This window comes from Emydura macquarii, unplaced genomic scaffold, assembly GCF_026122565.2.
Source record: "Emydura macquarii macquarii isolate MOO-44397 ecotype Brisbane River unplaced genomic scaffold, CSIRO-AGI_Emac_v2 contig_1597, whole genome shotgun sequence".
Lineage (NCBI taxonomy): Eukaryota > Metazoa > Chordata > Testudines > Chelidae > Emydura > Emydura macquarii.
Genome location: NW_027131734.1, coordinates 1,048,564 through 1,066,318, shown reverse-complemented (window position 1 = coordinate 1,066,318; position 17,755 = coordinate 1,048,564). Strand labels below are relative to the sequence as shown.

The window sequence follows — 17,755 nt, the reverse complement described above, 5'->3', positions numbered from 1 at the left end:
TGCTGGGCCCCGTTCAAGACACAAGATAAAGGGAGTAACTGCCTTGAAGAGCTTACAATCTAGAGGATAAACTCACTCAGCTCATCAGGGGTCTTTCCATTGACTTCCATGGGCTTTGGATCAGGCCTTCAAAGACGGAATATGCTGGGAAATCAAGAAGAGTAAATAATTTATGCTTTCTATACATCTATAGACTATGTATGTGGGGCCAGAGCCTCAGCTGGTGTAAACCTGCATAGTCAATTGGTCATTGACTTAAATGGCACTACCTGGATTTACAACAGATAAGGACCTGTAACTACATATTTATTCTTTTATTATGAACTCTCAAATTGTGGTCATGGCAGAAAAAATATCAGTCTTAAAAAGAGATCTGAATAAGCAGGGAGGATGGTGGTGATTTAGTAAGCTGGGATTCAGAGGTCATTCTACACAGCCTGGAAAGAAGCACACAGCTGAGAGTGTGAGAAGGAAACCAATAGGCTAGTGAGACAAGTACTGGCTGGGTCTGACTTTGGATTTTAAACTCTTCCTATGTTCAGAGACATTTGGACCTGGGCTTATGGTTCAGGCCCAGTTATTAAAAAATAAAAGTAGAGAGGGACCATTTAAACACCTCATAAAGAGCCAACGAAGATGCTGATTTGTGCACAGCAGCATTCTATATACAGGTATGTTTTTAATTGCCAGCATGTCACTTTAATATCAATTGCTAAGACTTATTTGCTACTATGTTGCTTCCCAGAGAGTAGACTCCTTCTCAAAATGACATGGGAATTCAGTGAGGAAAATTACACAGCAGAACAGCAAAGCTAATAAACATTCAACATTTTAGCACAGGAAATAGGCTTTGGATCCAGCCCTATCAAACTCAATGGGAGTCATTCCAATGAATTCAGAGGGCTTTGGCGCAGGCCATAGAATGTCAATTAAAAAGCATTTGCTTTCCTTTTCCCCTGAATGTTAGTTTTCCAGCCTGAGATCTTCCTCATTGTGCTCGCATGCCAGTCTCACACTGCTCCTTAATTTTCATCAGGTCTTGTATCAGGCTGTGATCTGCTCCATGTGTTACTTTCATAATGTTATAAGCCTTGAGAAGAGAGGAAAAGGGACAAGTTAGTTCACCATCTCATACCTTCAGCTTCGATCTAGGAAACACTATCTACACATGGACTGGGCTACACCACCTACTCTTTTACTCCCTTTCTATTGTGCTGGTGATTCCCTACCTTTAGAAACTCCTTAAATGCTCCTATCTGAAATCACACTAAGACACATTACATCTCATAAGGCATTTCCCGACTCCTTCATATTGTTTCTGATAGATTCCTGCTCTGGTTCTCAAGTCTGATAGACCAGATTTCACTCCTTCTGCTATTGAGGAAGAATCTTTTCTTAAACAATGTTCCGGAGCCTTATTTGGAATTGAAGTAATATATATTATCTGGTGTGGTGAGAAAGTAAACAGAATAATAATCTTCTATTTCCAACATTCAGAGGTTGACAAATGGAGGGAAGTACCTGCTATAATGATCTTTACATTTACTTTCAATTAACTATTTTTACGTGTGTCAGGGGGGAGGGCTGAACAAACAACTCAGAAAGCAGTCACAAAGCAAATCGCAAAGTGCACAGATTTCTGCTGAGTGTTATATAGGCTCTGAGCTATCACAGGGGCCAGCCAATAAAAAAGGGAAAGTGTATCTTTCTAAGTTAAATAGAAACATGGAAAAGTTTTTGTCATTGTTAGAGGTGCCCAAAGTATTAGAAATGAAATCTGAAATCCTCAATAAGTGCCTTGTCTTATTCTATAGAAATTCAAAACTGGTCACATTTGCTAAATTCTTATGTTTACATGTGCCCATGTCAGGGCACAATTATTTTCCCCGCAAAAACATGTCAACTGTATTAATATTCCATGTTTTCCTCACTAACTTGCCACTTCTAGGGGGAAGGTCAAAAAAACATTGAAACGAAGTTGTGGGAAACTTCTTCATGTCACAGAACCCTAGGTATTAAAATACACAAAGTGGGGTCTTTTTAATAGAAAAGAAACATGAAAACTACCACAGTAAAAACCAGCCCTTATCTGACAGAGGCATGCAAGAGATGGAGCATAGAGTGGTGTCCGAGTCATCCTGGCAGAGCAGAGCAGAATGGTTCAGTGAAGAATGCATTGCGAGGTGCATTTTACTGCCTGGAAAAGTAGTAATCTGGCCTCATGGGTAGCATATGTTGTAGACTGCGGCATCCATGCTAGCTAGCTGGAGACCTGGGCATGCGCAGATCGCAAGGTCTATGCTAGCTAGCCGGGCACTTGGGCAAGCCTGAGGTAAAAAAATACCCTTAATAATATACCTTCACTTGAAATGATGCCACTACTGGAGCTGAGCAAAATTTTTCAGACAAATTTTTTATTCACCAAAAAATGCAGTTTTGGTTGATCCAAAAATATTTGTGAACTTGACATGAATTTGCCATATAGTTTCAGGCTGGAAAAAAATTCAGGCTAAATTCATAATATAGAGAGGGGAAGAGATGGGGTGGTGGTGCCTGCCATATCATTTTTAGCCCTGTGGTTAGTAAGGCACTCACCTGGGATGTGGGAGACCTGGCTTCAAATCCCCACTCTAGAACACGAATTTGAACCCTGGTCTCCCCTCAGCCAGGTGAGTGTCCTAACCACCAGGCTTATAGGCTATTCTGGGATAGTGCTCTCTCAGTCTCTCCAGTTGAAACTGCTCCTCTTTGTATAAAATACCTGAACAGTCATTGGGCTAGAGGGAACAAGCACACTGGTCTCTATGGGGGGGGTGGTTAGGGTACCGAAGGGGGAAACCTTGGTTCAAATCCCTGCTCCAGAATGGGGATTCAAACCTGTCCCCCTCATATCCCTGGGGATTGTCCTAATCCTTGTGCTAAAAATCACATGGGCAGCGCCTCCTGGCCATTTTATAAATTAAGCCCTTTTAAAATGTCCAGAAACAAAACATTTTGTGTCAAATGACCTGTTTCATTTAATCCAAAATGGACTTTTTCAATTTGCAATTTTTTGTTTTGAATTTTCTGTTTTGGCTCAACCCGAAACACCTCCCCTCCCCCCCCCCCCCAATGATTTGAAACTACCAGCGAATTGAAAAACCAGCCGTTTGTTCAGCCTTAATCACCACTAATGAATATAACACTTCTCTTCCCTCCCAGACACCTCACCATTACTATGGCAAATATTGCATCTGGTGTCTCGCATTTTGTCTTTCTAGGGTGAAAATCACTTTATTGCAGAGGGCCCCCATTAAACCCTGCATTAAGGGTCAAATCCCGGTTTCATTAAAGTCAATAGCAAGATTATCAATGGCATCTTAAACCCTAATCCTGGACCCACTGGAGAGCTTAAGTTGTGCAGAGGGCCTTGTGCAGGCCTGCTACCCTAGGGGTGATTTTCACCCTCAGTGTAAAACATTTTCTAAACAGAAGCTCAGAAAGGCAAATGCAGTTCCTGTTTGCAGAACACTAGTCTGTTCTCTTAAGCTTCCCAGACTAAGACTCCCACACTAAGTAACAGATCTGAGGCCAGGTCTTGTGGTCTTCCTCTCGGCTTAAGGAATAAATCTAATTCTGAAGAACTACAATGATCATACTGCTGCAACACAGGGCCTGGTGTCATCAGCCACACAGTTTCTCCCTCAAGAATATAAAAACCCATTAGGTGATTGGTATGGATGTGCCTCTGTGAATGCAAATGAAAGCACAGCACATTCATTTGTGTCTGATTTTCACTGGGATTGGACGAGCCGAACATCACAGATGCATGTATCCGTATGCAAATGTATTGACGCATCACTCCATCATGATGAAAGAAGAAAGCAAACTGCATGGCACTGATGTGGTGCAATGTGAAGGCCAATGTACTGGAGAAATTATTTTTGTTTCTCCTGTGTCTCTTGATTAAAACAAATGCTTGCTACACAAGGTAAAGGAAGAACAAACGCCTTTAGATTCATCCTCGTTTTACAATTATCACAGCTACTGTTACGAACACAGAATGGAAGCTGTGTGTCTCAGGATCTACAACAAAAATCTGTTTATATAAAGGGGATTTTCTCAGGTGTTGCATGGAAACTGAGGTGGGAGGGTTTTTGTTCTACTTACCAAAGGATAATGGTGATGGGTTATGATAGGAAAAGACACAGCTAAGCATCTGAATAATGTGTCACCATATTGTACATTAGAAACCTTTTATCTGCACGTTTAGAAACACCATGCCACTACCTGAGCTCCTGGGGGTATAGTAAAGAAATCGATCCCACTCATTTACAGTGACAGGCACGCCAGAGTGCAGGGCCAGCATAGTGCTGTAACAGGGGATTTTGTGAGCAGAACACTTGGGCAGTGGGGACTCTGCATTGAATAGAATGGCACGGATAGGAAGCTGGGGGTAGGTCGGGGGAAGGACCAGATACATATTGAGGGTCTGGCTGCAGAACTTCACCTCCTCAGGAGAAGTTCCTTGGTTCACAGGGAACCCAACCATGCTGTGCTGCCTGTTAGTAGGATGCAGCGTGCTCTCTCCTCCATGGTAAATCAGCTGGGGGCGACCCTGGCCCTTCTTCCAGGCCTTTTAAAGGGTGATAACTGCCCCAACAGGTCCCAGAAGCAAGACCCTGCGCTCGGGTAAATGCAGGGACTGAACTTTGGCCAGCCATTCACTGCCCCAACCTGCCTTGTGCAGCCACTCAAAGGCAGAGACCATTTGGACTCAAGTGTCACAAAGCCATGGAACAATGGGGCAGTGGCCATTATCCAAGCCCTGAGGCTAGAGTAGCAGCCAAGAAGGAGTTGTGCTGCAGCCCTATGGAACAGCCCTGATATGGAGGAATTCCTGCCCCTACTCCACATAGTTCCCCTGACAAAGCCCAGAGGAATTACCTTTCTGAACTGTGATAGGTGACTGCTATTTAGATCCGTTTTTACTGCTTTGATCAACCAGCGCCTTAGACATCAATTATACTTCTCTCACTGACTGAGGTTTCCCATGTGCGCTAGGCACACACTTCTGTAGTTGCCCTAATATGACCGTGCTGCTCCTTGTTCAGGTATCTTTTCTCCTGCTAGCTCACTAGTGCACTGCCATTATTGCCAGTTCATTAGAACCATTCCCGGCTCCTCAAAGTCAATCTTGTTATTAAGATTGTGACTCAGTTACAGCTCTTTGCTGGCAAAGATTTCACTGAACTATAATCTTACTCTCCCTTGTTGATTTTTTTCAAACTTTTCAGTAAGGCAAAGATATAATAAAACATTAACCTACTACATTATACATTACCTGTTCAGGATCAGGTTAATATTCAAAGAACCTAGCTAAAGATTCTGACTTGGCAGCCTTCCTCTTCTGATTATGCTCGAAAGGGTGGCCAAATTTCTAAATACCTATCCTCTTTTTGCAGTTCTCTTGGGCACATACTTGGTGAGAAAGCTTTTCCGTTACAAGGACAGTCTATATTTTACTATACCACAATTCCATAGGAGGAGGGGTCATATTTTTCCAGTCATTTGCAATACAGAGTTCAGCTACTAACAATAAAAAAAAGAAATGAATTTGTCTTTGCTAAAATTGTAAAGAATTTGTTGGTTGTATAATGATCTCAGAGCCAGTTTCAGATTTTATTCCAGAAGTACAGTATTGCCTCCCTGTAATGTGGCCATTTCCTATCAGAGGATCTAATGTGTTCTTACAGCCAGAAATTCACTATGATGTACAGGGCCATCACAGGGTCCTTTTTATCATTTAATCCCCACTTTGGGGTTGCTGAGAGAAGAGTTGAATGGTGCAAGGGGGGTTCTCTGCAGGTGGTTGATAGTAGCCTGACATAAGTCGACATGGAAGGCAGCAGTGGGATAGCCAGGGGGAAGGGCCATGGAATTTGTGTATTCAGGGGGTCTTAATGCACTGCACACATGATGCACAGGGGTTGTCAACCCACAAACTGGAGCAGTGGCTATGGAAATCTGACAGATTACACAGGATTTATGTGAGTGAAGTGAGCCTCACTCAGATCCCAATTCCTTCTGAATGTCCCAAATCCTATTCCTTAACACTAACACTGAAATCAGTCTGACTAACGTTCCAGGAAGGACACTATTCAGTGTTGGAATGCATTAAACAGAGGAATGGAGCGTAGCAGCTGATAGTTCCTGCTCCTGATCACAGGGAGGGACTCTAACACATCTAACTACAAAGGGCCAAATCTATGACTTTATCTGAGTTACACCAGGGATGGATATAGCATAAGAAGCCAAATTCTACTCTGATTTACATGGGTACTGTCCCATGCAGTTAGTCTAAAAGGGGGTCAGAACTTGGCTCAAACTAAGAGCAGGATGTGACCTGCCCTTATGATGCTGCACAGGGAAACAAGGTGGCATGAGGCAGCCCGTTAGTCCCCTTCATAGGCTACCTGCATTACCACAGGTCACAGAGCAGGGGAGACCAGTCTCCCCACTTTCATGCAGGTGGGTGAGACGGGATCAGGCAATCTGGGGAATGGGTGGAGGCTCAGCTTTGGCCTCCTCAATGCACAAGCCAGCACAGCAGCTCAGCTGGCAGGGATGGGGAAGTAATTAGCTAAGGTGAAGATCAGTAGCAGATTACAAATGAAAAAGGGGAACAAGGCTGGAAATTGTGATTCTATGATTCACTGTTCCCTCTCTCGTCAGTTCCTAGAGAAACATAGCTATGTGCCACCCCTTACCCAGGGCAGATTGTACAGTGGCAAGCTGATCCCAAACAGGTAACATAGTTTAAAGCAACTAAACTCCCCAAACACCACTTTGGTCATCTGAATAAGGGTGTTCAGTAAGTTGTACTGGGATTCTCCAGATGAACAATTCTACCTAGGTTTCTGCAATAACATAAGAGAATCAAAAAAACTAATACAAGGCAAAATGTATGTACGCCCATCTATGAAATCTGAACTCGCACCGAGGACTCACTCCATCTCCTGAACACTGAACTGCATGTGTTTGCAAGCTATCGTCATCATAGGGGAAATGGCAATGCGTATTAGCTTACACCTGACAGCCATATGGCTCACTTCTGAATAACGAAAGGGACCAGAATTGATTACTTTCTCCTCAGCTTTTTTAATAACCACAATTGGACACAATCTAATTTAAACCTATCAAGTGAGGATATAACTTACCAAGACTTGCTAAGACAGACATCACATTAAATACTACTACATGGAAGTTATTAACTATTCAACATACATTCATAATCAGTTGTTAAACCTCAATCAATCTGCAAAGAATATAAAATACTAAATTACACATATAGTGTATGGATATTAAGTAATGGGACTACAACACAGAGAATGTCTGCGTTGAAGGATACACATCTTAAGTGGCTCAATTTTATCACAGCTAAACAAATATAAAAGATAAATGGAAAAGAAATAAAATAACAAATTTATATCTTGGGCCATAGCATGCTCTCATTTACTCTCATGGAACTGAGAATGAAATCAAGACCATTTATTTGGACCATCTGAGAGAAGGGGAGGAGAAAGTGACAAAACAATCTTAGTGCATCTGCATCTTGAAATTCAGGGAGTACAGAATCATACCACATCTTGTGAACAAGAACGGCACAAACTCTTTCTCGTTTCATCAGTGCAGTTCCGTTGCCTTCAAGAGCCATCAACAGGTGACCATTAAATATGCTAAGCCTGATTTTGCTTGCATTGATATCAGTGGCTACCAGCTTCATCTGTGCAAAGGTGTTGTTTGGTGCTTGTTTCATACTGTACATCTTACAAATGGGGAACTGAGGCACAGAGAAGTGAAGTTACTTGCCCAAGATCACATAGGAAGTCTGTGGCTGAGCAAGGAACAGAACCCTTGGTAAAGAAGGTGGGTTCAGTGGTTAGGGCACTGGCCTGGGACTTTGGAGAGCTGTCTTCAATTCCTTGTTCTACCAGAGACTTCCTGTGTGACCTTGGGCAGTTCACTTCACCTCTCTATGCCTCAATTCCCTACCTATTTAAAAAATGGATAATAGTGCTTCCCTATCTCACTTGAGAGGATAAACACATTAAAGGTTATGAGGTGCTCAGATACTAGGGTGATGGGGCCATATAAGTACCTTAGCTAGGAAGAAGCTATATCTCCTTAATCATATGGCCATCCTGGCTCCCCAACCCACCTCATTCTGTGTAGCTTGTACTCATTTGTTTCAGTAACCATCATCTGAATGTGAGACATTTTGTATTGCTCTTTTGTATTAAGATAAGAACCTTTTAGGGCATCTGACGAAGTGGTTTGCAGCCCACGAAAGCTTATGCCTGCTGAAATTAAATTTGTTAGTCTTTAAAGTGCTACAGGACTCTCATTGTTTTTGCTGTATACAGACTAACACGGCTACCCCTCTGGAATATAAACTCAGTTCAGGCACAACAGGGACAACTTAAAACTGGAATATAACTAGAAAGGAAGCATCTGCCAAACCAGATCAAAGTGAGAGAAAGAATCTGAATGATAAAAAAATAGCAGGGACCAACAAAAGCTGCTCATTGATTTGAAGGGAGGCTTGTAAGAAAATTCAAGTGTTAAAACAAACTGAGCTCCCCTCCCAACTCACAGAGCCCTGACCCTGTGGAAATGGGGAGAAGGGCCTCAGTTTGGGAGCAGGGAGGGTGGGGATGGCAGCGCAACTGTAACTATCCTTCTACATTTCCCATTGGAATCACACCCACTTTTGCTTCCCCATAGGAGGAAAAGGAGAGCATTTGGCCATTTATTTCTCCTTCTTTTTACCCCTTACACCCTCTCCAGCACGGCACAACTCGGGGCATAATCAGATGTACTAAGAAGGAGGAAGAACAGTATAAGGCACTGAAATATTTTTACCCTTCTTCGATTTAGTACCTGTTTTCCATTCAAGGGTAGGGAGTGATTAATAGCACCGACAAGTTACTGACTAGTAATTAAAAATTAAATATTAAAGGAGAACTGCACTTGAAACACTGAAAGTAACAATGACCCATCCTCACAGTCTACAGTTACTGCCCGGGGAGTTGGCACTGAGAGAAAGACTGGGGAACGGTATTCAGAAGAGTAAGGTGCAGTCAGAGCTGGAAGGGGAGGAATACATGGAGGATTCATGGAGAATAAGGGAGGGGAGGAACACAATAAGAAACACTGACCTGCTTCAAGGTCTCCAGAGCTTGAGGAAACATGTCTTGACTATACTGCAATTTGCCCACTCTCATCATCTGGACAGCCCTCAAAGGATGAAAGCCGGAATAATACAGTCTGTGGACAAGAGGGAGAAAAGTATAGTCACTCTGTCAGCTCTCACCTTCACAGTCACTGCCTCAGTGGAGAGCTATTAAGGTGGGACTGCAAAATCATTGTGAATTTTAATAAAGTACTCGGAGAAAATTAGCTGCACTACTGAGAAGCATGAAATACGGTGGGGAATTAACAAATTATTATTCTCTGTCTCTGTGGAATGCCTTTTACATTATCCTGTTAGAAAGTGACGTGGTGGGATTATCTCATACACTACTGCTGGATAATACAATCGCATTTACTGTAGTTGGTGTTAAAAGAAAAAAAAAGAGAGAGCCGAAAGAGAGTCTTTCAGTCTCAATACCACCAATGCAATTTCATATTCAAAGGGAAGTTTGAACGTGGAGCCCAATCCTGGATTGCTCATGCATCTAAGTTGTGGGAATCAGGGCAAGTCCACAGGAGGGGAAATGCATGGGAACCTTATGACAAAATTTAGAGTGTGCTGATTTTGAGAGCAGCTTGTGCATTCCCCACCCATAAAATAGAATATGGAAGAGAATATGTTTCAGAAAGCTTCTTGTCACAGGGCTGGGTACTGTCTCGACAAGGGATCTAGAGCACGTAGGATGTATTTACTCTCTCAAAAATGCTCTCACGTATACTAGTTTTACACAAGGACAAGTCTCCAGGAATTACTCCTGACTTACATTAATGTAGATGAAAGTAGAATCGTGATTCATGCCCCCTTGTATTTAGAACAGGGAATACAAGTAATGCAATTGTATCATTAATTACCTTCAGTATACTGTGGAAATGTCAATATTGTACGACAACTATTCTGCGTTTCCAAAATTGCAGAGCATATCGTTATTAGATAATCATGTACATTGTAGATTAAGGACCAAATTAGCATGATTCAGCAAGGGTAAGTGTCACATTTGATCAATATGAATCCATTTCCTCTATTACACCAATAACGAACTCTTAAAAGTTCTTTCTACGTATAATCATTGGAAGAGGAAGTGACTAAAAAGTCCCTAGGAAGAGGCATGTCCTCTTTTCAATTCAGTAGCAACATTTTCAAAACGGTGTACCAGATTCTCTTTTCACTTCCCTATCCTTACACCTATGGGACTCCACTGACTTCAGCAGATTTACTCCTGATTTACACCAGTGTAGGTGAGAGGAGACTTAAGCCCAGTGTCTTGGGAAAGTAAAATAAATAACGTGATAAACAATTAAATGATTTGAACAAGTAGGATGTGCAGGAACAATTAGGAGGTGCAGGAAATAAATTACCTCCCCCCTTTCACTCTTTGCTGAAAATCCAGGCTTGAGTAAATAATAAGCAACTGTTCCAATAGCAATGAAGTAGAAGGTTCCCTCATTACAACTTCCAAATAGAGTATGGAAATGTAAACATCATGTAAGTTTCAGCTTATTCCAAAAAGCTGCAGTGAAAATATACAAAGATACATAGGTAACCCACACAATATGGATTTGTGGCAGCAGCAACAGCCTCTTCACCCAGCAAGCCTCCCTCTAAACAGCAAAAGCCAATTCATCCTTAAAATGGCCAAAAAACACTATCCCATGCCTTCAAAATCTCCATCAAAGGATTGTGCGGATACGTTAGATTGCAGAATGATTTCTTTGGCCTTTCCTTTGATCAAAAGGGACTGAGAACCACTAGACTACAGTGAAGAAAAAGAGAAAAAAAGCAGTAGTTGTGTCAGTAGCTAGTGACTATGTCAGTCAAGGATTTAAAGAATCCATGGCTCTGAATAGACAATTACGTTGAGCACTTGAAAATAACTAGTGAGTTTATTTTTAGTTTTCAGTTTTGGTTGTTATATCTGTTGGCACGGGGACAGTCATCCCCAGTTACACTGGAGGGGTTGGGAGGGGGGGCAGAGAGTAATGTAATAGAAGTTGACTAGGCCAGATTCTAGTGTGATTCCAGAGGAGTAATAGTAACTTCAGTAGTGATGACTGCAGGGGCAGACATGGTTAGTTGGCAAGTATTTACAATATCTTTGTAAAACCACCTAATAGCTATATAAATGGTACACATGTGATTGTATGCCTCTCTCCCACCATTCGTACGTCAGCATGATTGCTACACTGGGGGACGGGGTAAAATGGTGGCCAGCTGGGGCCATCTCTCCCTGGAGCGTCCATCAATAGTTTGGAGTGTGCCTCCCAGCCTGGTTCTGAAAGACTTGGGCTAGCGGGGCTCGCTCTAGCACTCTAAAAAACAGCTATGTCGACAATGCTTGGAAGCTGGAGCTTGGGCCCTGGACCCTACCCCATTTCCCTAAGCTTCAGTGCCTGAGCGCCAATCCAAGCCGCAACTTCAAAACACGGTCTATTCAGCTATTTTTAGAGCCAGCACGAGCCCCACTACCCCAAGTTTGTGAACCCAGGCTGGGAGGCTCACTCCAAAATGCTGTGTGGCTGTACCCTGATGTTCAGGGAAGGGAGCCGAGTCACACCTCTCCTCTCTGTCTTTGTGGGGGGTAGCATGGAGCAATGCACTGGGGCTGGCCCCTGTGTAAGGGATGAGGGAAAGCTCCTTGCATCATCTTCCCCACCTAGTGCACTAGTGCAGGGCCCATCACAATCTGGCACTTACTCTCTCACCATTCAGACCCTTTATGACTTTTTATGCTTCTTTGTGGTGAAACGTAGCCTATTTAGCTTGTGTAAATTCTCAGTTTTCTAGGTCTTCTAACATCACGCCACCGATTAGACATGCATCCTCAGTGTTAATGGTTCGCATGAAATAATACCCCTGCTGTATGAGAATTGTTGAACTCAAAAACGGTCACTGTTGCTGACCATTCCCTTGAGGAGATGTTTGTTCCAGTTGGTCTATTGCCCACATTCAGGAGACTGCTCTTTTCATATTTGTATTGAGAATAACCAGTGGAAGTGAGTGCTGATGCTGCTGTTTTTAATTTAATCATTTATAAAATGTGCTTACTAAACTCAAGAGCCATGTACACTGTCAATGTAGTTTCTATATGGTTTTATGAAATATTAGGGGCCAGAGCTCCAACTGCTGTATTATGCCAATTTATACCAGCTGATACTCTGGACTCAGAGCATCCTGAAAGCCAAACTAATTTCCAGCCCACCATGGATCCTGTCCGGTCAATACATTTAACTCCTTGTCCCTATTGCATCTTTCTTTCCTTCTTGTCTCCACATCCCATTTCTACATGACTTCATGTGTCTAGAGCCACATCTGTGCACTAGTTTCTTGTCTTGCAGGACATCAGTATTTTGAGGTGACCCGTGACGATGGCATATGGAGAGAGGACATTTAGTAGCCATTGAGGGTTGTGGACTGAAGATGACAATAGTGTCCTACCAGTTGTTCTGTGGAATGGAACCCTGGCTACAGGTTGTTCTGACAGCCAGGGATATGGTCTCCCCTCAGTGGGTGCCTGAAGCGTCTATTAACACTAATGGCAGTTCTGTAGGGCTGGCATTATGAATGATGGGAACCCAAGCTGTAGAAGAGGATAGAAGAAACTGAGTAGATGAAACTCCCCTTCCAGTCCTGAATCCAGAGTAGGGAATCCAGCAGTGAGATTCAGTTCTTTCCAGGCACTCTTGATGCTGTTGCTGGAGAGAAAAGATCAAGCCATTCAGACTGTGTTGCCAAGTCATAGCGAGTCCATGGTCCATTCACAAAACGTAGGCGCCCAAGCTTGCCCGACTTGTGCCTATGGTCAGCCTTTTAATTGCACTCCAAAGGGATGTAACACACGTAAAGTGGAAAATGCGTGTCTAATAATTGATTTGCTGTTGGAGAAGTTAATGAATGCCAAGATCATTGTCACAAAATTACACTGTCTCCAGTGTACATCTTCATCTTGTACTTTAGCTCCCCCTCCCCGCTGTTTTATCTTCTTTTACTCTAGCTTTACTGTTCTTTTTCTTGATCTTCTTTCCTACTCCTCCTGTTTTCTACCACTCCTCTTCCTTCACTTTCTATTTTATTTCTCCCCTCCCTTCGTACAAATATTATGAAATAGGCTGCTACATTGCTGACTTAGTAGTGGCCCTGTGATAATCCTCTGCCCTGTGGAAGACCCATTCGCTTCGCCATCCTAGTCTCTTGCTTTTCTGGCTGTTAGGGGACTGAAGCAATGTGCTCATCAGCTAGAAAAAATGAATGCCAGGAACTGTTCAAAATAAGTGAGAGACATTGACCGGTTCCAGCCTGTCCTCCTCAGCCAGAAGGATGATGGCCACAAGGCAGGAATCCTCAGGGATCAAGAAGGACATGTATGACCATCTGTGGAGAACCATGCCCCTCTGCCAGCCCTGAATCAGCATTCTCTTTCCTTGATGTCTGAAATCGATAACTTGACATCAGGAAAAGGCAGAGCTTTCAAAGTGGACACGGTAGACTGACAGCTTGGGGGCAGGGCAACTCAACTGCAATGTTAGGCTTTTAAATGGCTGAGTGAGATGGATGGAGAACGAAAGTGAAAATTGCTGTAGATATTACTTGTGTCCGATTTGCCATTTAGTTACGTTATAATTCACATTTTAGTAGAGCCAACACCCAGGACGCTATCCGTTTTATTAACATGATACAAATTATCAGCAGGAGGAGCACAGCAAATTGTCAACCGAAGGACCGAGGAAAATAATTTCTGAGGTGGGTAACTAATGTTTCTTGATGAAGGAGAATTTTGATCCATGATTCAGTAGCACCAAATCCTGAATTTCCTACTTAGGCAAAAGTCCCATTAAAAGGACAAAAAGAAGTTCAGGATTTGGCACAAGAGTTTCTAAACTGAAGGCTCTGGGCCCGATTTTCATTTCCACTAAGGCTGCTTTACATCACTATTGCAGTGTAAAGAGGCTTTCATGGGCATAAATTGTATTTAAAATCGTGTTAAGGCCCTTTTGCACTGCCAGATTTGTGTAAAATGACCTTTGGATAAACAAGACTCAGACATTCTGCATTCAGGAAACATGGTCCTGTGGTTAAAACACTGGCTCAGAACTCAATCAGGGGATCTAGATTCAAGGCTTGGCTCTGCCAGAGATTTCCTATTGAGACCTGAGACAGATCACTTCATTTCTCTGGGCCTCAGTTTCCCATCTTTTCAGGGCAGTGGACTCTCTCTTTTCTGTACTTGTATAGTGCCTAGCACAGGGGGGAGATTGGGACCTCTAGGTGCTATGGTAATATAGCAGCAAGTCACCATTCATTGCTTCATTATGTGGGAGATTTTAAAAGGCAAAAAATCCTGTGATATTTTCCCTTTCATTCCTTCTGAGTGCTGGTGAGAGTTGTTAGGCATGTCACTCAGACATTATACTAGCAATTAGCACTAGGAAATCCTGGCTCCTGGTGCCAAGGGGCCAATTTCACACTTCTAATCTACAGAGGTCAAGTTTGGGAAAGATTAAAAAATAGGGTGATGCCTGCATTAAATTGTTCACTACTGGTCTGATTGTTTCAGCAAGAAAGTGTGATAGGGGAATAAAATGGACAATAAACGTTTCAGGGCAGCTGGAGCATATCAGCACTCCTCCAGGTGAAGGATTCAGTCTGCTACTCCAAAATGACAGGCCTGCCACATAGAGGGTTAGGGGAATGTCAAATCCTGAAAGAGTTTAATCTTATCTGATCCACAGTGATAAATGTGATGTAGTTAAGAGTAAAATGGAGAGAGAAAAAAGCTAGAAAGAATAAGACTTTGAAAAAGGAGATAATCCTGAGCCCACCTTCCCAAACACCAACACTATAAACATGTTAGTCAGCACTGCTTTTGAGGGCTTTCACAGGGGAACCTGGACAATTATATTCTGTCCTTAGACTTTTACCATTTCAAGTACAAAGCAAAATGTTTTAATCCAGTTTCAAAAATATTTCCCTGCATATTTTTTCCCAAACTTTGAATATGTCACTTGCTGTAACTCTCCAGGCAATAGACTGGTGAAGAGACTGTTTCTACACTCCAGACCAGTGCCATTTCTACACTAGCTATTGAGCAATGCTTTTGCACAGGGCTAGTTAAATTATGTTACAAGCACTAGAACTGGTTGGTTGAATTAAAAAAAAAAAGTGAGTTAAGACTATTTTCTGTGAATAGAGAATTTCCACTTATGTTCTACTTCAACCTCAAGTTACTGGTCTTGATGCAGAATTACCAAGTGAAAGTCTATGGCCCATGTTGTGTAGGAGGTCACACTGGATGATCATAATGGTCCCTTCTGGCCTTTGAATAGATGACTGAATATAGTTCAGTCTACATTTATTCTTGGGGTCATAGAATTTGTTGTTTGAGTATTCAGCCAACCACTGATTCATTTGTGGAAATGATAAAAAATACCACATGTTTAATGAATTTTAGCACAAATAATTTATTTGTCCTCAAATCTGTGCTGAAAATGTTACTCAATTCTCTTGTTTAAGAAGTTTCAGCCATCCAGTTAAGGAGCAGAAAAAAAAATCTTATGTGAATTAGGTGACCAATCACACACTTTTTGTAACAAAGAGCAAATAGTTGCGAAGAGTTTGAAACAACCCACAGGCTGAAATTTGGTGAACTATTTTCCTGAAATCATCTGAATAATGAATGTAGTCAAAGAAATCAAGATCAAGTCCAAACAGAAAATAAGGTCAAGCTTGTTTAGATAATACATTTCCTTCAGAAGGCTGATGCTGGTACCCCTGCCTTCTGCTCACTATATTTCCTGCAGCCTGGTTGCCCCCTCTTAATTCCTTCTCTGGTGCTAGAGATTCTAAAACTGCTTCATGTCTTCTATGCTGTCGTGTTTACTTAACTTATACTAAGAGACAGAGAACAAATTAAAACCATGTGTAGCACTACCCCTTAGTGTCACCAAATTAAAAGATCTTTTAACATTTCCATTATAAACCCTCATTTCAGGGTTTATAAATCCTCTGAGTTTTAAATTATATCAGAGTGAAAACAGAGGTGCAAATATTAGCCATGCAAATTGATTTACAGAAAATAGTGCAAATCTATTAACCTGTTTTAAATTATAAAGCATCAGAAATAATAGTGGGTTTAGATGCTCTTTTTAAAAAAAAAAAAAAAACCTCGCGCTAGCTAAACTCACAAGAGAATACAAAAGCTCTGATTATTTTGCCTGGAAAGGGGACGAATTGTGTGGATTTGATTGTGGTACAATATTACAGAAAATGAACATAGCTAAAACGGATCAGTTCTTGCTTTTTTTGTTTTGTTTTGTTTTGTTTTGTTTATGGTGTCCTATAATATGAGGACACCAAGGAGTCGAAGAAATTAACAGCAGATATATTTGGAACAAAGCAAAGGAAATATTTCTCCACAAAGCATACAGTCAGCTTCTGTTGCAGGGGATTATCCAGGCAAGTATCATGGCTCAACTGAAAAAGGGGTTGATTGCTTCCATAGCTACAAACTACTTTGAAATAAAGATAATTACATCTCATTTTTTAGAATTTGGGCCACATATTTAGCAGGTGTAAATTGGCATAGCTCCACTGACTTCAGTGAAGCCAGGCTGGCTTTCACCAGTTGTAGGTACGGTCCCATAAATTGATAATCTACAGTGTGGCCACACATCAAGGATGGCCACAAGATGGTAATACATGAGCAAGGGTCAAGGAATCACTAGATTCAGTAAGCAAGAGTCAAGGTCACAGTCAGGTGCTGGAGACCAGAGATAGTACTAGGCTGGAATTAGAAGGCAGGAGTCAGGGTCAGGATAGCGTTGGAGACCAGAAAGCAAGGTGCCCTCTGGAGTTGCAGCTGGCCAGAAGTCTGTCTAACCACCCAGGGTTAAATAGTGAACTTGACCAATCAGAGGGCTGCAAGGTACTATCACTCTGGGCCCTGGGGGATGTAACACGGCCCGCCTCACCACCTTGGTGCCTCCTGCTGGTTATCTGAGGAATCAGCTCTCAGTCAGACAGACGCCTCTATCCACTGTGTCTATCATTCAGTCTTGTCTCTGCTAGACCCTCCTTCTTGTGACTTGACCAGAGGGCTGAGTCACAATCTGTACTTCCCTCCTTCCAAGAGATTCTGCAGATTCTACTAGCCACCTCCTGCTGTGGCCACTGCAGTCCGGCCACCAGTCCCAGGCCTGCCCACTACTCTGGGTCTGAGCCCAGGGACCTTATGTACGTGGCAGCTTTCTGCATATCTCCTCTGTCGATTTCCCTGGGACACTCCCCCACAGCCCCAGTACTCTCTTTGCCCTTGCTTCAGGGCCTTTAGCTCTGCTAGAGTCCCAGCAGCCAGCTACTGCTCTGTCCAGGGTGCTGATGGTCCTTCCCCTTTGAGCTTCTGGAAGGCACTGTCCTTGCTTGCCTCTGCAGCTCCTTTTTATACTGGCCTCCTGGGCCCTGATTGGCTGCCACACAGCCCATTTCCATTGGCTACCTTTCACATGGCCTCTCCAAGGGCCCTCTTAACCA

General features: G+C 42.6%; 1 protein-coding gene across 5 annotated transcripts in view; it reads right to left on the bottom strand.

Annotated features, from left to right (window-relative positions):
• Positions 1–642: 642 nt before the first annotated feature.
• The window catches only part of SMYD3 (SET and MYND domain containing 3), a 601,699-nt gene continuing 584,586 nt past the window's right edge, over positions 643–17,755 (bottom strand). For all 5 annotated transcript variants that reach the window (XM_067555238.1, XM_067555239.1, XM_067555240.1 and 2 more), the window contains 2 exons: positions 9,201–9,309; positions 643–1,090 (listed from right to left, as the gene is read on the bottom strand). In XM_067555238.1, coding sequence (XP_067411339.1) covers positions 989–1,090; positions 9,201–9,309 — 211 coding nt within the window. In that variant the 3' untranslated portion in view covers positions 643–988. The remainder of the gene's footprint in view (positions 1,091–9,200; positions 9,310–17,755) is intronic.